This window comes from Cygnus atratus, chromosome 1, assembly GCF_013377495.2.
Source record: "Cygnus atratus isolate AKBS03 ecotype Queensland, Australia chromosome 1, CAtr_DNAZoo_HiC_assembly, whole genome shotgun sequence".
NCBI lineage: Eukaryota > Metazoa > Chordata > Aves > Anseriformes > Anatidae > Cygnus > Cygnus atratus.
In genome coordinates, this window is record NC_066362.1 from 125,395,737 (window position 1) to 125,420,764 (window position 25,028).

General features: G+C 39.4%; 1 protein-coding gene across 1 annotated transcript in view; it reads right to left on the bottom strand.

Annotated features, from left to right (window-relative positions):
* The window catches only part of PHEX (phosphate regulating endopeptidase X-linked), a 100,790-nt gene that overhangs the window by 58,945 nt on the left and 16,817 nt on the right, over positions 1 to 25,028 (bottom strand). The window contains exons 4-10 of the mRNA XM_035542144.2: positions 20,259 to 20,345; positions 19,035 to 19,261; positions 15,795 to 15,863; positions 12,960 to 13,076; positions 10,004 to 10,087; positions 9,571 to 9,716; positions 4,063 to 4,156 (exon numbers count right to left, since the gene is read on the bottom strand). Coding sequence (XP_035398037.1) covers positions 4,063 to 4,156; positions 9,571 to 9,716; positions 10,004 to 10,087; positions 12,960 to 13,076; positions 15,795 to 15,863; positions 19,035 to 19,261; positions 20,259 to 20,345 — 824 coding nt within the window. The remainder of the gene's footprint in view (positions 1 to 4,062; positions 4,157 to 9,570; positions 9,717 to 10,003; positions 10,088 to 12,959; positions 13,077 to 15,794; positions 15,864 to 19,034; positions 19,262 to 20,258; positions 20,346 to 25,028) is intronic.

Below are 25,028 nucleotides of genomic sequence, written 5' to 3' on the forward strand. Positions count from 1 at the left end.
GGATTAGTTATGAAAAGGTTCTCACAAGTGCTCATTTTAGATTAATCTTGGTAGTCTTCTTGTGTTCAGTAGAGAGACACCTCCCTCTAGAAAATGCCTGCTCTGACATATCTCCTGAAAAAGTTTCTCTGTCTTCACCAGTTAGCTGGGAAGCCTAAGGAGATCATCCTCATGGAAATGAGGTCAGTCCTTATGAAACACCTCCTACCTCAGGGTAGTGGAGGACTCTCCATTTAACTGTGCTAACTAATATCTAACACTGCTGGGTATGTGTCCATGCCTTTTTGCCATTTACTTGTCTGCTTACTCCTGCCACAGCCTTACTCCTACTTATCACAATGTGAAATAAATCTTTGCCTTCCCAGAGTATTTTCAGGAGAAAACCTGTTTGAATCATCAAGAATACTGAGTACATGTTTGTCCCCCCAAAATCCCCTTCCATGTTATAGCAGAAAGGTATTGCTAGAGCAGTGTGTGTATTTTACTAAAGGAATGGTGGTTAAACAGAGACTTCAAGGCTCTGGTGAAGTTTCTGCACCACTGTATATAAGCTTCAAAAGAGAAATAGTCAAGAACAGTCAATGAACAAATAATCAAGGCAAAGTGAAGCATAAGCACATTGTAACTTTGGTTTGCATTGCTGAATGTTGTTACTGTGGATACTTGGCAGATAACATTACTTTTTCTTGTCAAGGTAGGAGTTTATTAAAAAAAAAAAAAGTACATATTCAACACAAAATACAAGATGTGTCCATGTAAGCAAATAGCAAATGCAGTGCTGATTATTTTATTATTTTATTTTATTTTATTTTTTCAGATTCAAAAAGTTCTCTTTCTACTTCAGGAACTTACTAGGCTTGCTCTACAGAGAATAAGCAAAATTCCAGTCCAGTAGTTAACACCTGTCATTTGTGTAATAGTGGAATACAGTCAACACCAGGCCAGGTCAGGCAGGATAGGATTTTGTCCTCTCAAAGATTACACAAGCCTCCAAGCACTGACCTTGCATTTACTCGGCCTCTCCTTTTCCCCTATTCTTTCTTCCTTTGAGCCCAAGATCAAATTCATAGCACATAGCACAACTGAAGGGGTTGGATTTACTGTTTTCTCAACAGGAAAAGATTTCATTGGAAAATTCCAGATTGGCTTAACCCTCAGCTATTGACGGTCAGCTGTTTTGGAAGTTGAAAGATTGATTTTCTCCATCATATCGTCTGTAATTAAGCTTAATCAATGACTCATACTTAAATACACCAGAGAGTTGCATTTTCAAATGCTTTTTATTAATACTGTATGTGCACTAATAGATTTTCAATGACAGAAAGAACACTGCATCTGTAAGAAAGCCACATCAGGCAAACCGATACATAATAAGGTAACGGTTTTCTATACAGAGCTAAATTTGAAAATAAACTCCTTTTCCAAACGCTTCAACCCTCATACATGATACATTTTAATAAGTAAATAAAAAATAAAAAGAAAGGGAAAAAAAAAATCTCTCCATGCAAAACCATAACGGAGCTTTTTCATGATGCAGGGGAAAAGGGGAGTCACAGTATTAGTCATCAGAGCTTGAAATTCTTTCCAAAAGCTCTGACTACACATCAACCACAGAAAGAGCCAGGAGACAGAGCTGGCTTTTAGTGTGTGATACATTATTACAACATAATAATCATTATTATTTTGAGGGAGGCTTGACTGTAAAGAGGACAGAAAGGCAGCACAGGCTCCGAGACCAATAAAACCAGAGCTGAGAGGAATAGATTATATCTCACAGCTGTTTTATTGATATTTATGCTACAGCAGCCACCTAGAGCTCCCTCAAAATTGTCCTCCTAATATTAATGTCTCACTCTAAAATGCAGTACTCCAGGTAGTAACAATGACTTTAAATAGCAGGTTTCAAGCCCTCCCAGGCAGCTCAGCGCTCCGCAACAGAGGTAATTGAGCTCTTCCCCAGGAGCCACTGCATATTTGCTAGAGCTCAAATAGCCAGAGCAGAGGAGCTGCTGATGTTTGCTGATTTTGTAATCAAAGCACTTTCTCTAGAGTCAGCAGGTTTGTCCTATTTTTCAAACTGAAGTTTTTCGAAGTTTCATCACTTCTTTTCTCCTTTCTTTGCAAAATGCCTTGCAGTTTAAGTGTCTCGATGTCAAGATTTGTATAAATAAGATGTAAAAAACACCAGTAAAAATAAGAACCTGGCGGAATAACACTACACTTACAATGGGTGAGGCTGACAAGAAATGAATGAACAAATAAAATGCAACCTTCACTTTAGGGGTCAGTGATTCATCTCATGGTCATGTGTTTGTATGAAGTATTAAACTTTTTCTTCATTTATCAGGCAAGAGGTTAGTGGGTTCTTTTTATGATCCCAAAGGAGCCATGTGGCTTTAGTCCTGCAGCCTCTGACTGGACCAGTCTGCTAAACAATAGCTTTGCCTTGGACTCCATTTCTCCCATCATTTCTGCTGACCTGTGAAATCTGTTTCCCTGAGCTGTTCAGTGCACTTAACCACAACTGTTAACTATTAGCTCTTGCTGTTCACTGCACTTAACTAACTCCCCATGTCCAGATCCCTGGGGCAGATAATGCAAACAAGCTGCTGGCTTACTGCCCTTACTGTGCTGCTCTTAAGTTTTCACAACCACTTACTTGAAACCTTTAAGACATTATTTTTAATATGCTTTGAACCAACTTGAATTAACTTCTCCCTAAGCTTCTCGAGAAAGCACCCTGAAAAGTGACAGCAGCTAGCTAGCATATCCAAAAGCACAGTATCTAAAGCTTAATGTTTCCTTCCAGGAATTTTCCTGACCGTAATATAATTCAATGTTATGCTGCAGACTGGTGAATGGTCAGCAATCTGTTCTACCTGGCTAGCAAGAAATTGTTCTCACAAGGGGACACCCCCACAAACTTGTCCCTGTGGTTCTGACAGGCAGTTTCTCACATTTTTGCATAAAGAAAATGGCATCTCTAACAATACTGATTCTGGAGCATAAGACAGTGCATTTTCTGCATAGCTTCATCAAGCTATTGGAGTTTATTTTTAGATGTGTGATCAACTCGTAGCTATTCCAGTACTACTCAGGAAGGCATTTTGGGTGCTTTGGTTAGGCACCTGCATGCCTTGACACGGAGGACAGAACACCCACACCTCCTGCGCCAGATCATAGGCATCAGTGACAGCCTCCTGCTGTCAGGATGTCACCAAGCAGCTAATTTTCATAACAACAAACAAAAATTTCACCTTCTAAACTAACATGAACAAATATACTAAAAGGAGAAGATACAGCAACTTTCGGTCACAGTTTCATCTTTGGTTTCCTTAAAGAACCCTCACACTGCCCACATGAATATCAGGGTGGATTTCCATTCAGGATCCACTTAATCAAACATATGTTTTACTTAAATGCTCATATTAATTAATAGATAATTAGCTCTGCTCTCATAGCTTATGACAGCAATTAATGCACATATTTGAGACTTCCACAGCCCTGAGTTGGAAGTCACCTGATCTTCTTCTCTGTGAAAATGACTAATGTATATGCATGTTAGAGCTCACAGAAAGCTGACATTACAGCATGACAAAGTTTTGAGCAAGCTCAGAAAAAAAAAAAAAAAAACACTAAATCTTCAAGTTTTGTTTTAGCAGAACTATTTTCATGTATATATAAAAAGTATGTTTTTTTCAAAAACCTAGATTTTGGCCAAATAAGTTTGACACTTTGCAGGTCACAACCATGGCACAAAATTTAATATCTTTCCAGCTTTCAGTTTCCTGTGTAAGGAAAACTAGCTTTTAAAGAGGAGGTCTCAAAAACTCCTTAACATACTCTAAAAGATACTTTTCCTTAGTGTCATACACAAGAATATGTATGGCTTAATTATTTTAGATGGAATCTCCTACAAGAAGTTTAATCAATACATTTACCCAGCATGGAAAATATGTGATGTTCTGCAAAGGTATAAGCAACAAAAAATAGCATCTATAATGGAAACAGTTAGTGCCAGCACTAGTGCCATTGTAAATTCTATTAAAAACTTTAACTTACCCGAGAAAATTCCAGCCACCGATACTGAAAACGTCTACTGAGGTTAAATAACCTTGAATAAACCATCCTCCACACCAGATAGTTGGCAAGAGTCCTGTTAAATCAGACATATTTTTATCAGACCTCTAAATGCATATGATGTAATGCAAAGCACTCACAGAAATATTGCCACAATATTCAAACTGAATGGTGGAAATTTCACCTTGAAAATTAATGACTGATGACCAAATTGATAAATCCTTACTACATCTGTAGTAATCTGTTGGATTGCGGCCAGTTAATATGTAATTGCACAGTGGTAACCATGTTCTAGAGGATATATTTATTGAGCCCATCACCTAGTATGCCATGTTTAGGTAATGTTTTTTTCAAAGGGCAGTTTTCGTTTTCCATAAAAGTAGCAAGAACAGTGTCATAATAATAGTTGCATGAAAATTCTGTACATAGATTTAAAAAAATATCAGATTTTTCTTTTGTAAATCGGAGTGTTATCTCTCCTTATTAGTTGGGAAGATAAATTAGTAGGGAAGATAAACCATAGAATAGAAAAGATAATGATCCATTCCTCTATACTAAAGATTATCTCTATTTCATATTTGTGCCTTTCATTAGAAGTTATCAAGATGGTAAAAGAACAATTCTTACTACTCACAGTCACTATTACCACCCATATTTTGCGGATGGATAACTGACATACCAAAACAGGAAGTCTCAGTAACAAGAGTCTCATAAGAACTGAGGGTTAGAGATCCTGGAAGAACTTGTTCAAACTTCTCTGCAGACCTGACATCTATGGCCCTCTTTGTAAAACTTCAAGCACTTGACTAGGGTATTTATCTAGACTAGACTGAGCTATCTCTATGCTCAGCAGTGGTTGTATGAGGTGAAAGTGCACTGCAAATAGCCAATTCAATCTCAAATAGTCTCAAAACAAGTCCATTAATGGCCTAAGTGTATTATCCTTGTGTTATAGATGACATTTTTCAATAATAGTCATTGCCCTAAAGCTACAGACACACAAAAGTTGTTTGTTGTACACTGGGATATACATAACATCGTGGGCACACCACAGACTTCTCCATAAGGAGGAAATTTTTCCCTTTGTACCAGAAGATGCTGTGATGCCTGAACAACTCCCTCTTCTATAAAAAGCCAATTTCTTCAACTTTTAGTTTCTGTAGAGATGGAGCCACTAGCTGTTCCTGCAGTGTCACTCGGTTAGCTTTATTGACAGATGCTACCCATACCATCCCCTCTTCCAAATCCCACATTTTGTGGGAGTGTTGTCTCCACACCAGCATCACCTGAGCCATAACTTGAGTTTTGCCTCTAACCAAGCTCCTGTCAAGCTTCCAGCTCAAGATATGTGGTTGCTGCAAGCTCAAGCTCTTGGCCCCTCAGCTGCAATAACTACTGCAAATTCCCTCACTGTTTTACAAAGTAATTCTGTGGATCTAAAATAGCATTTCTGCTAGTCCTATCTATTAAAAGGTCTAAAGACATCATTTCTATTAAAGTTCATCAGTAAAAAAAAAAAAAATCAGCTAAGTAGACAGCTATCATAAACCAATTATATGTTACAATTCAGTACTTAATTGCTGCAAAAAAATAATTCTTCCTTCCGCGAACAACTTCTTCTCATTTGGAGGAGTTCCTCTTTACATTCAAGATGAGGAACCTCTCTCAAATCAATAGTGAAGGAAAGACTGAAATCTGTAAAGGATAAGTCTTGAAAAGGTGACATTCAAAGACATGAATATCAGTGTGAATTCAAAAACGTGTATTAGTCATAAATGATGAAGGCAGGTGTCAGTTTCAGGAAATAGCCCACAATTAATTGAGCTTTGTTTTAATTTGAGAAAGAAAAAAAAGGCTGATACCTCCTAAAACTAAGCTCTCTGATGAGATTGTAACAATTCCTGATTGCAATCACAGTAGCATCCACTGATGCATAAAATGCAATAAAATAGGAAGGTTTCACTTCAAAGCCCAGGGGAATGTATATTTATGGGGGATGGGGGTAGACCTTTTCTTTTTTTTTTTTTGGTTGTTTTTTTCATGGTTGTTGTTGTTGTTTTTGTAGATGTTTGTTTGTTCGGAGAGGGGGAAGGAGGGGAAGGGGGCTGATAATTTCATTTTATTTCAATCTGTTTACTTATTTGGGTGATGATTGTTTTATCTTTTTAGCTAACTGTATGAATTTAAAATCAATTGATCGCCTTCATTCAGGTTAAAAATAATACGTTTTGGTTATGAAATGCCTCAGTGCATATTTTGCGGTGATTTTCATCCAAATTTCACAAATAATGTCACTGAGGTTCAGGGAAATTAACCTCCTCACATGGAGTAAAATCCAACACAAAAATAAACCACAGAACTCCTCTCTGCACTTCTGATGAGACCACAGCATTTGTTGTTATAACCTTTGGGAAGACTGCAGTACATAGTCCCTTATTTTATCTTTAAAACAACTGTTACAGAAAGAAGTGTAAACTAACTGTGTCTTAACCAATATTACCATTGCTGTGATACACACTCCAAAAGGAAGTGGTAGAGAGCTTGCTTGCTGGGACAGTTAAAATTATAACAGCTTTTATAAATATCTGCTGAAGAAGGCTCCACCCTATCTGGGAATAAAGTAGGTTGCTCATGTAAAGTTCTGTGAGTTTGTAATATTTTAATCAATAGACATGGTGTCAATTAAAGAAGATAGATTTAATATGAGATAATGGCAAATTAATTGACATTTTAAGAAAAATATATCTTTCACAAATTTTGAGAACTGTTTGGAAATTGTATTCATAATTGGGCTGTGAATCAAATTAAAAGAATTGAAGAACATTCATCTATAGCTGGAGGCACAATTTCTCATTAAATTACTGTAGCTTAGCTCTCTAACTAATTTTTCAGGGGCAGCTGAAGACCAGAAAGGAGATCTAGTTTCCCCATCCCTCTCTAAAGAAAATTCCTCTTTATGCTGCAGGAATTACCATGTACTTCTCTATTAATTGTCCCACACTGCAAAAATGCAGTAAAATGAGACAACAGAAAGTAGCTATTTATTCTGACAACAATAAGAATGGTAAAGCTGCTTCCTACAGCAGCTGCAGACATCTCCGTAATGAGGACACATTTTACTATATCCTATTCATCGCTCTCCTCTAAGGCACCAGCACACAGATAACAGGGATGGGAAATAAGCTTGCTACAGAGACCCATGCCCTAGGCTGGACCCACAGCAGTGCCCTGCTTTGGGAATTTCAGACAGTCCCCGCTATGTTCCAGCCACACCACAGCACACATTTCAAGCTACACAGAGTAACTTGATTACATTCAGCAGGGTTGTCACTAAATAAATAAATAAATAAATAAATGCCTTATTCTATTAAATTCACACTACACTCTGCCAATATGCTATTTTCTAGTAACATTGTCGTGTGAATGATTTTGCAATTCAAGACTGTTGAGCAGGTTCTCCAAAATAACAGTTTATAATAGGATTTTGAGTCCATACAAGTTGTCACCTCCATCACTAAGAATTGTTTCTGTAGCCAGGCTTAATTTTCACTCCATTCTTCCCTCCACCTGAAAGAAATTTCACCAAGTAGTTTGCCAGATCACTGGGGCATGAACCTTCATTTTGTGCCATGTTTGAATAGCACCCGTGCCAGCAGGCTGCCCATCTGGGAAGTAGACACAAGGGCACTGGAATAACAGTGTAAGTTAGGGATAGGAGGTTGGTAACTGAGGAGAATATGAACTCAGAGAAAGTGCCTGTCTCTCCAAATGACACTGACTCTCCTGAAATAATCAGAAATGAATTCACATTTTAATCACTGATGCTAGTCTAAATGTTTTGAATGCTTTACTAGGAAACTGATCCATGGAAATATTTACTATAAAAAAAAAATCATGTTTTTTGCATTATTTTTTTAAACATCATATGGAAATGACAAATGAGATTACTCGTAAGGAAATATCCTTGTTAAGCTTTTGGATTTTACTGCACAGGAAAATGTTAACACCTTGTTGTCAGCAGTTTGCATTAAGATGATTTCTCATTTTCTCAGACCAGATAACAAAGTTGCTTCTGGAGCAAACTATGACATTTTAGATAAAGAATATTATTACCTAATATATAAACATAAACTTTGTTATCATGCAGTGACTCTTTGGATGGATTTTATGTACAAGAATTTGTTGAAGTCTTCTTGGGTTGAGTTTAGCACTGTATTTGACATTTCTAACATTTTATGATGCAATTTTTCTTAAGGAAAACTTAGAGAAACTGAGCAGAAAACACTTATAGTGTTGGCTCACACAAACTATTATCAGCTATAAGATAAACAGCCTGAATATATTAGAAATCAAAGACTGCTTTTGCCTGTCCCCTCAACCTTTGGGAATCAGGAAGCTGGTTTTGAACTTTGCTGAAGTTCTTTCTGGTCACTACTCCAGCCTCTCTCTGCCATGATACACACACTGGTTTAACTTCTCTAACACTCATTGACGGGTTTTTCTTGAAATTAAATTAAAATCCTAATGGAAAAAGCATCCAGGTATTTACTGTGTAGTGGTTATATTTCCATGTAAGTGTATTTGTACACAAGGAATAACTAATTCTCTGTTGTCTTGCTACATGTGTCTCTTCTAAATCACCTCTTATCCTCACTGGCATAGCCAACTTTATGAGATACAAAGGATGGACAACCCAAACCATTTAGAAGACTTTCTTCAGCAGACTAAAATTCATGGTTCACTAATGATATTTCTGAATTTTATAAAGTAAGAATGTTTGACAATCTGTAGGCAGAACAAATGATCATCTTCACGTTTCTTATTGTTTGATCTTCCTATTACTTTTACAGGTACTGTGAATCTACATAAGCATTCTGTCATTGGAGGCACAGAGCAGCAATATAAGAACAATGCTTCCAAATCATTCTTTTTTTCTGAAATACACATTTGGTTGTGGCCATACTGTACAATCAACTAGGAATTATTTTTAGAGATGAGAGCCTGGCAATGGTTTTTAAAAGTTCAGCAACACATCTGAGTGAAGAGTGAGAGCAAACTATCACAGAGACAACTTAGATGTTATCAACAAAAATGCTTCAAAATAGAACATCTTCACATACCCTTTATTCATCACATTGCCTGAACCTGTCTTGCTTCCTATGCAGAGCACATCCATTGTGAGCTGCCTGCATTTTTCTAGAGGTATAAATGATTTCACAAGATACAAGACCCTATAATACAGGTAAGAGAGGCTGAACGGATCTGGAAAGGATCTGCTGAACTTTACTGCAACGTGTTCTGAGTAAAAAGATGCTTGAAACTATTTTTTTCTGCTGCACTCAAAGTAATACCTATATCCTCCTTCAGACAAAACCAAGGAGATCTTTTGCCTAGAGACTTGATTCCAAGAACCTCTGAAGCACCTGAAAATCCCAGGAAAAGCCCAGTATTCAAGTGCCCCATCATAAATATGGGTGAAACCATCCTTACTTTTTCCTTTCATTTTCAAGTATCCTGAATAAATCTTTGAAGTACTGGGGAACACGGATAATCACATTTTCTGAAGGACCTATGTCTTTGAGCTCAGGGTAGAGTCTGGTGTCAATCACTTTCTTGATGTATCCCAGCCAGTCAAACTGAAATGACAAAAAGAAGTCTGGTTAAAGCAGTTTATCAAGGAAGATGATTTATTAATTAACTTGCACCTTTGAGATTAATGGTTTCAAAGCTTTACTTACTAAAAATTTAAAAACTATTGCAGTTTGTCTTTACATGTTTTCAGACCTCGCATAATTGTGTTTAAAAGAACATACAAACATTCCTAATAATATTCCTTTAACATGCTGTCTTTCCACACTAGAACAGTTTTTAATTACATAGGTCAGAAATTAAAACATTAGTTTTGTATTTTTCCACAACCAACCTGTGGAATCATGGCACTAAGCTCCGATATGTTCATTTTATTGTACATCACCTCGCTTGTTCGATTTTCATATGGAATCATGATCTGGGAAATAAAAAAAAAAAAAAAAGACAACAAGATGGTGAAAATCAGGCGCATCTTCCAAGGATGTGCTCTTATATTACTACTGTCCACCATGATCTCAGTGCAGAAGTATCTCACCACCCCTTTTGCAAGTGTTCATGACATTAACTTCCCTTTCTGAGGATGGCATTACCTAGGAGAACTGGAATATGGTTCATTGTCAGCTTAAATCATTACTGGGAAATTTGATGAGCTGAATGTCTTCTTTGAACACAGTAGACCAATTTTAGTTCTGATTATAACACGAAAATGTATGTGGATTCATTAGAGGCAAAAGCACACTTAGACCTTTAATATTTATTCGTCTTATCATCTCAGAAAGAAGCCAGCTTCAAACCGTATTGTTTAAAGGGTCAAATCTGAGATGGGTATGCTGGAAGCATGTCTCATCTCTTGGATTTGAACATGTGCCCTGCTATGGCCTGATTCCATCTGAGGGAAAAGCCAGACACACACCAGTTTCTCCCCATTTACCAAGCGTCCTGATTTCCATAGCAGAAAACCTGAGCATATAGGCCAGACATGAGCTAAAGCATTCACCAAACCAATCTCTCATCTAATTGACCACAGGAGCCAGACCTCAGGATCCTCTGCAGTATCAAATCCAAGGATGTAGCAGAAGAAATATTAAATACAAAGCAAGTTCTTTTATAATTGACAATGTACGGTCAGATTCCAAGATGGCAGCCTGTTATCTTAGCAGAGAAACAAGCCAAGTACAAGATAAAGTTTAAAATTTTGTCACTGTTCAGGAGAAACAAGAATTCCCGATGCCAATTTCAGCCCCACTCTAAGGTAAATCCTGTACAACAGGCTGTTTGCTGAAGAGTTTAAACAGGACAGAGATTGACGCCAGACTAACCAGACAGCTGGAAGTTCTCCAACCAAAATTCTACAGTAAATGTCTGTGGTTTTACTGTTGCTCAAGCTCAAGCCATACAGAAAAAAAAAAAAAAAGACTTTCTTCTCCCTTTCTGCAAGTTTCATTTATCTGACAAATCTTTAAACTCTTCTTGAACCCATTTGCTCCCTTCCTCTCAAAATTTTTCCTCTTCCTCCAGTAATTCAGATCTACTCAAAAACTTCCTTGTACACAACAAGATCTCTTGAAGCGTACCATTCCTCCCTAAATCCAATACATTTTCCCTTTATTCTTGTTGTCTCTCTTCCTGAACACACAAGTTCTTCGTTATGTATGTTCACTAAAAAAAGTGTATAGAGGAACATGGGATATAGTAAAAGCCAAAGTGACAAACACGACTAGCTCCTTCAAAATCATGGTAAGATGTTTATGTGATTAATTGTGCTCATTATGGATCATGTAACAATTCCTGTCCCTGGACTCATGACTAATATCTGAATATATTTTAGGGAATTATTCATACTAAAGGAATATTAGGTGACTGTGAGCAAACATGGCTTGTTGCATAAAGGCATGCATTACTAATCCTGAAGGCTATTACATGATCCATGTCATCTTTTATGGCAACTTCACATATCCTGTTTGTGGATTACAGCTCTGTAAGACACTTGCCAAATAAAACATTAGAACTACCAGAGGTAGCAATGCATCTTATCACATCACCAATAAACAGAACAAACAGTTCCTGTTTCTCAAATCAACTGGATCTCAATGAAGTATCTGCTCATTATTCCAACCAGGCTAGGTAACTGAAACAGAATATTTGCTTTTATTTAGAGATTTAAGAAAATTTCATCTCTGCTTTCAGCTGAGAGATGGAAACACTGATTTACTGCTGTTTGGATGGCTCAGTTCTGCACACAGACGCACACACACCAATAAGACATATCACTGCCTTTCCTCCCGGTGTAGACAGCAATAGCAGTACCCAGAGAAAAGTCATTTTCTACTGCCACCTCTTCTGAGAAAGAGGCTTCTCTATTAACAGCAGAACCAGCATTTCACAGAGGACAGTGGAAGATAGTTTCTTTTCCATGGTGATATGAAGAAATCCTCAGTTCTTTTGGAAGTTCAGTAAATCAGTGCCAAGTCTATACCCCTAACTTTTGCTGGTTTCCCAACACTGAGGGAAACTCTTCTCTCTAGCTCTGGAAAAAGCAGAAATGTTAGCAGACTTGCAGCTCCCAGGAGCAGGATTCCTGCAGCAGCCACACTAAAGGAGATACAGGGAAGCAGAAATGTTTCTTCAGCCTGCAAGAGTCATAAAGTCTAAACTGAACTCCACAGGGGGCCAAAAATGTCACCAACTAAATCAATCAGACCTGAGTGCCAGATTTAAATCTGCTTAGTTTTGCTAAGTCCAGTTGGTCCCATAAATGAAAACTCATGGAATTTCTTGCCCCTTCTTCCAGGGCACCCCAAGAAAGCAGCTCAGGAGCTTACTGTGGCACTACTATGACCACCCACCCATTCACTAACTACTAAGTGCCACTATCCTAACTCACTCTTGTGCTGCTTTTAGACTTCCTCAGAGAATGAGACAGTCTACTCCTTGAATATATGGTAATGTATTCACAACACAGCTGCACAACAGGGAGTCAAATTCTGCCCAAGTTCAAAATTAAGAAATATTAATAATTTAAATGACCAAGGGCAATTGGCTAAGGGTTTTATTTGTTTGTTTTTTTTGTTTCTATTTTTTATTCAACCTGCCCCTGAGAATAAAATATTCTATTTAACAATTTACTGTGGCAGGAAGACTGTTCATTCTTTTTTCATCAAGTTCTGCCCCTTTCCTTCTCCTTCCAATAAACATTATTGTTAAGGTTGTTGATATAATGACTTTCCATTTTGAAACAGGATTGCACTTTGTTTTTAAAGCTATTTTCAATACCACATAAAATTACCTACCTCAGCTATTTTAACTTCCAGCTTCAGAACTGACTTCATATCAGACTCGGCTCGTGAAGCATTTGCACCCAGAAGCACTGCTGTATCAACCATGAACTGCAAAAAGGCATCTCGGTACTGAAAAAAAAAAAAAGAAAAAAAAGGGAAAAAAAAAAAAAAAAGGAAATTATCACTGGATTTGCACTTCAACAGAGCTTCAGCAGTAGGTCACAAAATGCCCAGCTATAGCAGGGAGTAGAATACTTTGCATTTTCATGCCCTTGCAACCAAAGTTATAATTTCCTTACCTCGAGTGCCCACTTTCATTGAAGAGGGGAAATAACACGGTAAACATACTGTGCATGAGAGACAGATACCTGCTGTGGTACACAACTCTGTGAATCTCTGTGTAAATCTCAGGAAATGCAAATGACACTTCTGGATTACATTGAAAACACAAATCTTATAATGGGAGTAGACAATGTGTATGTGTGTACACAAATATTTTTTTCACAATTTCATACAGTAATCAGCACAGGACTGAAGAAGTGCTTATAAACAAGTGCAAGCTTCGTGGCTAAGAAGACTGGGAGATAAACAGACTCTTCACTGACCTCTCTCCTCTATTTCTACCACAGCACTGCGACACATGTTACTACCACAATGCTCTGCTCTCCCCAGCTCTTCTAAAAAAAGCACATTTTAGTCTAGTGTGTATACACAATGTTAGCACAAAACACTGTATGTAATGGTACTGTTGTGATTTTTGTGCTACCTCTCCCCAAGCATCATCTTTCAGAGGTTTGAGAGGGATCAGATTTGTCCTCATCAGCTCCTGCTGGCCCATAGTCCTCCAAAAGAAAATACATTTCCCAATACATCACCACCTTTAATCTTTGAATAGATACAGTTATTTGGATCCCGGCATCATCTAGTTGGATGGATGTGGCTAAAAAAACTCACTAGCTTCTCACACAACTTAAAAGGGAAGCAAAACTCTAAGACCTTAATCATAAGCGATTTGTCCACTATGACAATCCAAGTGCTTGTTTTCTGTGAGCTGTCGGCTGCATGTGCCGGATGCTGCCCACAGTCTTTCATCAAAGGAGGGTGAAAGAGATGTTGCCATTGTCAAGTATCAATACATATGGCAAACCTCATCAGTTCATGACTGCTGTCCACAGAAAAGCAGCAAGAAAACTTGTTGATAAACTGTAGCAGAGTACTGAGAAATCATGAAGAGAGTGGGAAGAAGAGTTAATGAATCACTGAGAACCATAGAGGGACTCTTGTTCCATGTATTTAATAAATTCAGGTTAATTTGATGATAGTCATCTGTAATGGCACTTGAAATGAGCTCAGCCTTCTGGCCTAATTGAACCCAAGACACTGGCCTGGAGGGCAGCTCACCAATGTAGCAGTATCGGGGTTCCACTTTGTTGAAACAGTCCCGAGCTTCTAGTCGCTTTGTCCATGGTCTGGGAAATCCTGGGGCCTCCCCTGCAATGGACTGGGGGACTCCTGTTGCCACCAGGTCAGGTGAAGGCTAAGGCAAGGGTAGCTGTAGCAGCTGCTAATGAATACTGTCAGCTGTCCTTGAATGCAGTGTGCCTGCAGACTTTCTTGTAGTTGACCCCTGATTAGGGAGGGTCAAGCACCCTTTTAGTCCACACCACAGAGAGGCCTATACTACAGCCAAGCTCCTCAAGGCACAACTCCTACAAGCAATCAACAGATGCACCAGTTCACAAGGAAGAAGTGAGTGAACTCTGTCTGGCATACTCATCCTTAGATATGGTGGTCACATGCCATAGGACATGGTCCCCAGGCACTGCTGGTGTAACTGCCTTTTTGTTGAGCTCCTGGACCCAGATGGTGCTTCATAAGGAGGACGCAGATCTGCAAGTCTCAAACTGCAGGCAGCGCCTGCAGCCTCTTGATGAGGCACATGGTCTTCTAGAATGTGTACTTTCAGCATGTTTGCAGACAGTATGAGACTGGGGGAGGTGGGTGATAAGGTTTGAATGATGCATCATATGGTTGTGTTGCCACTCAGAGGGACCTTGTTAGGCTGGAGAAATGGGCCAACAGGAATCTAGTGAAGCTCTGCAAGGGGAAATGCCAAGTCCTGCATTGGGTGAGAAATAACTCCAAGCATAAACACAGGCTGGGGGCCAACTGACTAGGAAGCAGTTTTTCTGAAATGCTCAGGAAGTCCTGGTGGACACCAAGATGAACATGAGCCAGCAATGTGTCCTTGCAGCAAAGAAGGCTAACAGTATCCTGTGCTGTATTAGGCAGATTGCTGTCAACAGGTTGAAGGAGGTGAACCTTCCCCTCTACTCAGCACTGGTGAGGCCACATTTAAGTGCTGGGCCCAGTCCTGAGTTACCCAGTACGAAAGAGACATAGCTGTACTGGATTGGGTCCATCACATGGCAACAAAACAGATAAAGGGCCCAGAGCATCTGACATAAAAGAGGCTGAAAGAGCTGGGACTGAGCAGCCTGGACAAGAGAAAGCTAAGGGAGATCCTATCTATGTGTATAGATATCTGATGTGGGGAGTAAAGATGACAGAGCAGAGCTGACACTACTCAAAGGAAATGTCTCCAGAGGTCCCTTCCAAGGTGGAAGAAAAGCAAGGGGGACCCCAAATCTCATTAAAAGCTTACTGGAAAAACTTTGCAAGAGTGTTGTTGTTGGTGGTGTTTTCTGATAGGAAATACCTTGAAAAATCTAAATTCAAACAAACCACATTTTTTTTTTTCAGTTTGGAGCTCCACGGAGCAAAATCCACAATGACAAAAACTGAGGGAAAAAATGGACATTTTGAGTTTCAGTTAATGCTACTTACAGATTTAGCTTCTGTGGTGTTTTCTAGGTAATCCTCTCGAGATGAAAGAGAGAGGCTTGCTTGATCTAGCTGTTAAAAATAACAAGAAAAAGTATTAAATAATTAAATTCATCAGAATTCAAAGATAGCCATATTAGCAACCTTGAAAGAGTTCATGTTTTTCTGGCAATTACAGTAGGTGTGTGTAAATATCGATTACATAATACATTGCTGAAGACCAGCCTGAGTTCCACATAATTAAAAAATTAAAAATAAATAACAGAAGAATGCTGACAGACATTACTAAATTCACATTAGCGTGATCTGGAAAGCCTCAGATGCCTCCTGCAATATTTGAGCTATCTACAATATTTGAGCTATCTACAATATTTGAGCTATCAAAGTATCGCCTACCATGACTTAAGTGTTTATGGCTCCTTTAGCAAGTGGGGTAATGCAAAAGGAGTGGGTCTACAGGATAAAACACTCAGTGCTGACAGTGATTCATGCTGTACATATTTCAGGGGCAATAGAGCCAACTTTGGACATACTAGTCGAGTGTGTGGACCAAATGTCCATTAGCTGCTGGAGCATGTCCACCGCTGTGTGCCTGGAAAGCATCATTAGCCTTCTTTGACAAAAAACATGGTTGTGCATTTGAGCTTCACCCTAGAGCAGTATTGAGTCCTGTAATGAGTATTTGGCTTTTTGAACAGAGGTACGACTGGATTCCAGCCACAGAAATCATTCCATGCACGCATGCATGCACGAGAAATTTCTAAACCAGTCAGTGAAAGTTCAATGAGATCTGCACTTCGTCTTTTGAATGAAATGACTACCTGGGAGTGCTTAAATAATGTTTCAAGTTCTTAACTAGGCAAAATTCACAGTCAAGCAGTATTCTTAAAATCACTACTGGAAACTGAGAGTTCACAAAACATTTCAATGTGATCAAAACAAATTAGGATATAGAAGCCAAATCTGAAAACATAATTCATCCAGTTTCTGAACTCTGCATAAGATACTCACGGGAACGGAAAGAATGGAAAAACAAAAACAACAAAAAAAAACAGTTTTGTCATTCTAAAATTATTATTTTTATGTTGCATTTGTTTTTGAAAAGATAAGAAATGAAGAGAGATTGTACCTATTCATACTACTTTACACAAGCGCTTTTTACTTTAAATCCTACAGCATTTATATTTCACATTTTCTACATGTATAAAACTGACCTACGTAAATGCAAATAGAATCTCAAATGGGTGAATAAACATCATCTTGTCCTCAAGATGTGATTTCCTCAAGCTTTAAAATATACCAAAACCATAATGAAACAAATCCTCCCCTGAAAGCAGAGTAGCTGTGACGTTTAGTGCAATTCTGATTCTTTGAAAAACAGTATCACCTTTTTTCTGCATATTGAAGAAAAAAAAATCACTACATACAACAGATATTGGTCTATTTCAGTTATGTGACTGTTGCTTTAAGTGCTCAGCCAAATTTTCCTGGTTTAAGAGTCAGATTTGATAATCCACTGAAAATAAGAAAGACAAATATGAGATAGAAACTAAAAAGTTAAACAACATTTTTAGTCCAAATTAATATATATATATATATATATATATATATTGGATGCTGAACAAAGTTTAATTTGGAGCTTCCCCTTTTTTCCTGATCTATTTATGATTTTGCAATGCTGAACAAAGAATTTTGCAATAGAGCCATTTTCACAAGCAGATTGAAATACTCTTTGGTACAGCCACACTCCTGGGAATTTGTTAAAACATTGACAAAGTAGAATACTGGCTGATGCATTCTGCAGATCAAGTTCGTAATCAAATTAACAACAACAGAATCCCCCAAGGAATAATATGTTATTCATAGGATGTAGTGCTTCAGTTATTTAGATACCTAATTTTTATGTGCCACTAAGCATACTGAGTGAAGATACTACTAGATACAATTCATTTCCAAGGGATCAGCAATATAGATGTATCCAAGCCTTCCACTGGCAGGTGACTTGGCCTAGGAGATTATGGTAGGAGTATGACAGGAGATAGCTAAATATTTCCTCTTTTGATTCCACTGTTTCAGTTCTTTTAAACGAATCCCCAGCCAAAGCAATCTTGACAGGATCCATACAGCATCTTAGCAGAATGACATCCTTAATACTTGAACTCTTGATCTGCTATTGCCTTGACTGTTCAGGAAAACTCCCTAGAGACGGGGAAAAGTTACTGCTGAATTTCATACCAAACACCTCAAACAAATGACATTCCAAAGAGCTGATTCGGAATCAACATCCACTTCAGAATCACTGAAGTTGGTTCTGTCCAACTCTCGTCCAAGCCCCAAATACAATGTATTCTTGAAAGCATCCCTACAGCTAGCCAGGATGCCAGCAATGTAAGGACCATAAATATTATTTTGCTGTGATGAATGGTGTCATAGCTTTCTTCCTTGTTCCTTCTCTCTTGCCTTCATAAATTACATTCTCATGGCAGTGGAGAGCTGGCCTACTCTGGTTACTCATCTCTACTTCCTAAACAACAACAATGCATTTGGCCCAGGCACTTGATCTTGCCATGATGACATCTCACAGTAGCCATTACAATTCTCTCTGGAGTTTTGTCAGACTACAGCTAGGCATTTTTTTTAATTATTTTTATTTTTTTTCCTTCTCACTAATCTAAACTGTTGTGTAATGCCATGCATTGTTAGTGAACTTTATGCTTTGGTGCAAAACAAAAGGATTTCAGTAAATGTTTATTCTGTATTTCAGGTTTAGAAGTGTTTGGGATACATTTTTTGTTGTAAGGTGCTGCATAAGCACAAGATAACATGTTTCCACCTCAAGAAAAATATCTCAAGTTCAAAATATCTGTGACCAATTCATCATTCCTCATCTTCACAGACAAGAAGCATTCTTCATACAACTGATAGTGTTATAAGCAGCACTCAGAACAAGATATCCACCACTCTTATTTTCATACAAGTGGACCCTGGACATCAGTCCACTGGGAACATGCTTAATCTTTTTTGCTATTTGAAAGGAGAAAATGTCCTGTATACATATATTTTTCAACAGCATGTGGTACCCAATAGTTTCTACATTCCCAGAATTGGCACCCAGGTACACCTGTAAGTAAGTAGATAAAAGCAACAATAGTTAAATGTAAGCATTTGGCTTGTATGCGTGTTTTAAAAAATGAGATCACAAAATACCATGCAGAGTAACCTAATAGATATGCTATTCTGTACCTTCAGGATGTACCGGTTGGAAATTTTGTCATCAGCAGCCACATATAAACGGATGAAGACAGAGTTACTGTATTGACCACGAAGGGTTGCCAGAGTCTGGACTAAGCTAAACCTCCTCTCCGACCACAGCCCCTCAGGTCCAATGTTGGATTCCAGCACAGGCCAGAGGAAAGGGGAGTGCCTCAGTATGCTTAGCAGTGGTTTCACATCGGCTTTTTCGATTTTTTCTGAAATGTCAAAGTGTGACAACTGTTACATTCCAGACGATTCAAATCCAGCAGCACCACGGGAGATGTGAGGATTTATCAGTGCTGATCGATTTCTAGGCAGGAGAAGGGCATTGCTGAACCCCAGCGCCTCTGCTCTGCCTGTGAACACAGAGGCACAGCAGTCCTACACCAGTTTATATGAATCAAGTTAAAAAAGAGGCATATCAGTGCCTTTTTAAAAAGGCAAAGGCCTGGAATTAAGCATATTTTTAATATACTGCCCACAATCAAAGCCAGAGAGGTCAGCAGCTGGGCACCGCAGCTGCAGGGCAGCTGCCCAAACTGCTGAGCCTACCCCAGGAAACCATGTCTGAAGGAGAGTGAGAAGGACAAAGGGCACTTTGATGGACAAAGTCCACTCCCTCCCAACTCATCTTTCACCCATCCAGTTGCATGAAGTTTGTGCTGTGTCCCAGTTAGTGCACATCAACCTTGCAGCAAGTGACAAGCTCAAGGAAAGCACTGCCCCAAATTGACTGCAGGGCTCCCCCCCTAAGCCCACTTGGCACCCAGCTAACTCACAGATTCAGAGCTCAGTGCTGCCTGAGTCCTGCCCTGTGGAAGTGTTTTGATCACAGGGATTTAGAGAAAGCTGGAGGGTGCTGAGCAGCAGACTCTCAAAAGTGTCGTAGGAGAGTTTCATCAGAGGGCTCCTCTGATACACCAGGCATTACCCCTGCCCCCCTTGGCAGGGCTTTAGCATCCTTTTGCACACATAAGGATCCTTTCACAGAGCCCTGATGAACAGAGGTCTCTGTAAATGTGCTTCCTTGTTCCTTGATGTACCACTGCTTTGACTTCAGAAACAAGCAGAGGACCCTCTGCATTCAGGTTGAATGCAAGTCAGCAAAACCTGTGAGTCTGCACAAAGCTTCATGGAGTCCAGTGGAGAGCAAAAAAGTCTGCCTTTATAAACATGGCTAACACATCGGTGTCCCAAAATCAGACCACTTACTCTCATTCATACAGGATGCGTAAAGGATCTTGGCCTTCTGTACAGCTTCACTGTCCTGTCTTTTGCTGATTGGTTTCTCAAGTAATGCTGGAAAAAGAAATGACATTTTTTTAATACCTTGGAAATTGTGGGCATGGTCTGTTTGCCCGTCTCAACATTTGCTTCAGTCATAGCACTTAGTTAATTGAGGATGAAGTTTCACGTGTATTTTCTTAGGCAAGAACACAGGCATGAGAGGTATTTTCACTTTTTCCCACCTCCACACAGGATATACATACTTTTTAAAGGACTACTATAAAGACAACTTACTGACACTGTTCATTGCTCACAAAGAGCCACCTCAGCAAACAGAGGTGACAGGAAATCAGGGGAGGCGGGTGGGAGCTAGCACACAGGGCAGAGACTGAGGAGTTTTTTTTAAGTGACTGACCTCCTAGTGTTGGCATGCTGTGAGACTGGGCTCTAAAAGAGAAGGTGGTAGGATCCCAGGAGCAAGACTCTTGGGATTTATTTCCACCAGCTCTGCCACTGCTGAAAGCAAGCAGCAGAGAGCTGCCCTTTTGTCCATCAAACACACACAGCCTCAGCCTTGTGAATGACACAGAAGGCCAAGTGTGGAACCACTATTTGAAAAGCTGTGTTATATAGCTCCCTCACACCACAGTTGCTCACCTGCCTCGTTCTGGAAAACCAAACCTGTTTTCCTAAGCTGTCATCTCTCTGCACAAACTTTGCGCTCATCACATTATGTCAGGAAGTGAAATATCATGCAGAATGCATCTGAACCTCAGCAGTCCACACTCAGCTGCTTCAAGCCATTTATCCAAGCTTTAAACCAGCCATGATGTTGTTGCAGACATATGTACTGTGGCTAGATGCAGATCAGCTTAGCTTCAGCAACATCCATCAGATCAGGTGCAGCACAGCAAGAGCACTTCTATGACTAAGAGAAGCAGGGTAGTACTTAAGCACAGCACAGAAGATGGGCTAGCAAACCCTGTTGGACCTAATGTATTTTTGTGAGACCCAAACAGGTCATGCCCAATATTACCTTACTGTTACTGGAACCATTGGAAAGATTGGTTTTGCTGGAGCCATCCCAAATGCCTCCTGATGGGTGCTCAGCCAGAGCTAAGAAGCCTTGAAAAATTCGAGAGTAATTTTCCTATAGCATACTCCCCAGTGAGTATCCCTCTGGGCTTCAGGAGAGTTTATGAGCAGAGGCACAGTGCAGATTGGCCCTACGAGCTGCTGTGCCTGCCTGAGTTAAGAAGCATGTCCCCCACATAAAGTAGAACAAAGTGCAGTGCAGGAGTCCCAGGGCTGCCAAAGTCTGCAGCTGGCCAGTGGGACCTCATAACACTTGCCACGGTAAAACCAAACCTCTTCTACATGGAGCTTATTCAAGAACCTGCCATGCTTCACCTTTCAGATGCTTCTCACCCATGTCCAGGACACCTACACTCAGGGGACCATACTGCTTACTTCAAAAAGGTATTAGTCAAAGAGTATCCCAGTGATGAGCAAATGCCACTTGGTCTATTCCTCCAAAATCCCTTTTCTCGTTGGGAAAAAAAATAAAAGTAAAAAAATAAAGAAAAAAAAAACTTAAAAATTTGTTTGGATCTTTAAGAAACTGAGAAATGTGTTGAGAACGTTCCCTTCTAGCTATGGATAAGATAAGAATTTCACTTAAAAATAAATAAATAAAAGCTGCTGGACAGGATTCCCAACAATTTTGGTTTCAAGTCCTCAAGTTCATAATATTTCTCAATTTCTTAAACACAATATCATACCAATCATTGACACATATCTCTAGTATGCACAGTTCTTAGCAGAATAATCAGAACTGTTCGTGTTTTAAGAATGGCATTTTAAGAGAAACTATAAATGAAACCTACATAAAACTAAGGATGAAAAAACACACTCCCATTAATGCTGTTGTAAGAACTTCTTTTCCTTGCCAGTGAGCTGCACAGCCGTGAAATTTTGAAGCTAATAAAATTCAATAGCTAAAGCCCAGCTAAAGCTCAAGAGAGATACAGAGGATGACATTCAATAAAATAAAATCAACTCTAGGAATACACCTGCATAAAATCCTGCTAATATGAGACTTGGTGTTTTCCCATCAAATCACCTTGTTATGTGACAGAATGAAGCTGTAACTCCTCCTGCACTTTTGCAAAAGGTAAGGTAGGGAAGATGCTGCCATGTTGAGCAGAAGCATGAAGAAAATTCTTGGTTCCAATGATGCCAAATCCAGTTATCAAAGATGAAAACCTTAATAAGAAGGTTGAATCCTCTATTTGGACACTGAAATGAGGGATGTGGTCCATGTGTGCTCTTCAGAGTACATAAGTTCTTCAGTGCTAGCCTCAAGCTTCCAGAAAGATTTAGAAGCTCAGATCTGGAGCACTGGTCAGATCCATTTGCTTTCTGCATTAGCTGATATACAATCCAAATACAAGCTTCAGAAATTCTTTGTCTGTTTAACACACAAATATTTACAGCTACTTTACGTGTCCTTGAATATTCAAGTTCTTAAACAAAAAGAGTGAGAAAAGGCAAAAGGTAGTACATGCTAATCAAAAACATAGGTAATCAGTAAGTTTATCTACAAGTTGGGGTGTCAATGGAAGGAAAGTCACTGCTGTGGTGGTAACCAATGTATACACATCAAACTATCTATAAAGCAAGGTCAGGTGCCTCAAGTAGCCTGGCCATAACAGCAGGCTGCAGCAGGGCAGAGCTCAGAGCCTCTGCTCCCTGAGGACCTCCACAAGCTGCACAGACCCACCTCAGGACCATCCTGCCCTCTCACCAGCCTAGGGAGGCACTCTCTGAACACTGCTCTAGTTCTTGACTTGCAACATGGCATTTCAGGATCTCATCTGCACTATGACAAATGCCAGTCAGTAACCCACAGGGAGCAAATCCAGCCCCTCTGTCAAAGTTCAACACTTAACTATAGCTGGCTGGGAGAACCACATTTCCACCTTGAAAAATTTATATGGCTTCAGATATTTTCTGCTTGCACACCAGAATGAGAGAAACACCAAGTGGTCTTCCAAGGGATAGGAAGAGAAAGACCACCACAGATCAGTTAATGTTCAGGCTAATGAGATACCCACAGAAAAAGCACAAGACCTCCATTCCCTGCTGTCTTCCCAAGCACCTGCTCTTTCCCCTCACTAGAGGAACATATGGGCTTGTACAAATCCATTGAGGAACTCAGTCAAATGGTTTTCTCTTAAGCCCAATGGCTGGAAGTAGAAACTCTGTCCCACTTAGGGAAAGTCAGTGTTTCGACTAAAGCAGTTCACTCAGCACTGAGAAGGACGTTGAGTTTGTTCTTGAGGTGTTTTTTTTTGTCGCTGCTGTTTTTGTTGGCTTTGGTTTTGGTTTGTTTTTCTGAAATCAGATAATTTTCTGAATGAAAAAAAAACTTGTTTAAAAATGAAAAGCACCAGCTTCCTAAAGCAATCTTCCATTTTAGGACTCCAAATATTAACTGAATTTGACTTGAGTCTATAGGCAGTTTCAATACACTAATTATATATATACATCCTTCACCAGATTTTCTGATTATGAAAGAAATTTTATCCACCTTCCATCAGCACCTTTTAGTTTCATCTTTAGATGGGAATTTTTAGGAATGGATCCCTTGCACAAGACTGTGAAACACACAGCACTCCAACAATACTGGAAAACTTGAAATAATAGTTCATTTGCTAGCTCTCAGTTAACTGTTATAGTGATAAAGATGGAATAGCAATCTAGCCAAAGAGACTAGAAAAGCAAAACATATAAGGTCATTTACATTACTCTGAAAGAGCACAGGATCATAATTACCGGCAATGACAATTTAACAACTCCTTGCTATTACTGACTTACATTACCAGCCTGCCACAAGTGCAAAGCACAATGTCATAGCTGAAAACCACCATGACAAACAAAATGAACCAACATAGCTTAAACCACCATGAAGACAAAGCCTGTGATCACCTGTCCCTAACCAAATATAAAGTACAAGTTTGAATGGCTGTTCTAGCAAAGCAGATCTTGTTCTTCCATCACACCTTTTGTTTCCTTCACTTTTAAATTAATTCCAAAGTTATTCTGTTAGGAATAAAAGGGGTCTCAGCCAGTGCTATTGATCTTAGCACCTCATTGTCTGTGTTTCTGTATGCACAGAATGCTCAGAGGCAAGATTTATATCGGTCTTCACATAAAAGTTAGTTATGGCAAATGTAAAAACCTATTGGTAATTCTGCTCCGCAGCACTGAAACAACATAACTCATCTCATTGAGCAACTATCTCTTGCACAGTCAGAAACTGGTTAAAGCTGTTCATGCTATCCCAAGCTTTCTGAGGTTGCAAATTGCTCCACCATTCATTTTCTTCTACCGAGGGGCTGAGGGCAGGGAGGTTCCTGTAGCAAACCAAAGTTCCTCTGCTCGTGGCAGTCTAGGTCAGGCAGGCTTACATCATCGCCCTCCCTGGCCCTTGTGCAAAACAAAGACAGAATCACCAACAGAAAGCACGCCATGACTGGGAATGATCCTCAGTTGCCTGAACTGAAGATGCTCAGGCAGGCAATCAAGGAAAAAAGCCACAGCTGGGGTGGGGTGTTGGGTTTGGGAGGGCAGGAAGGAAGGTCTTTATTAGGTTTCCTTCAGACAGTGCTTTTCCAGGACAAGAGGGCTAAAAAAGGCCGACTTCCTGTGGTCCTCTACCCTACAGTAAATAGCAATCATCTACTGTCGAAA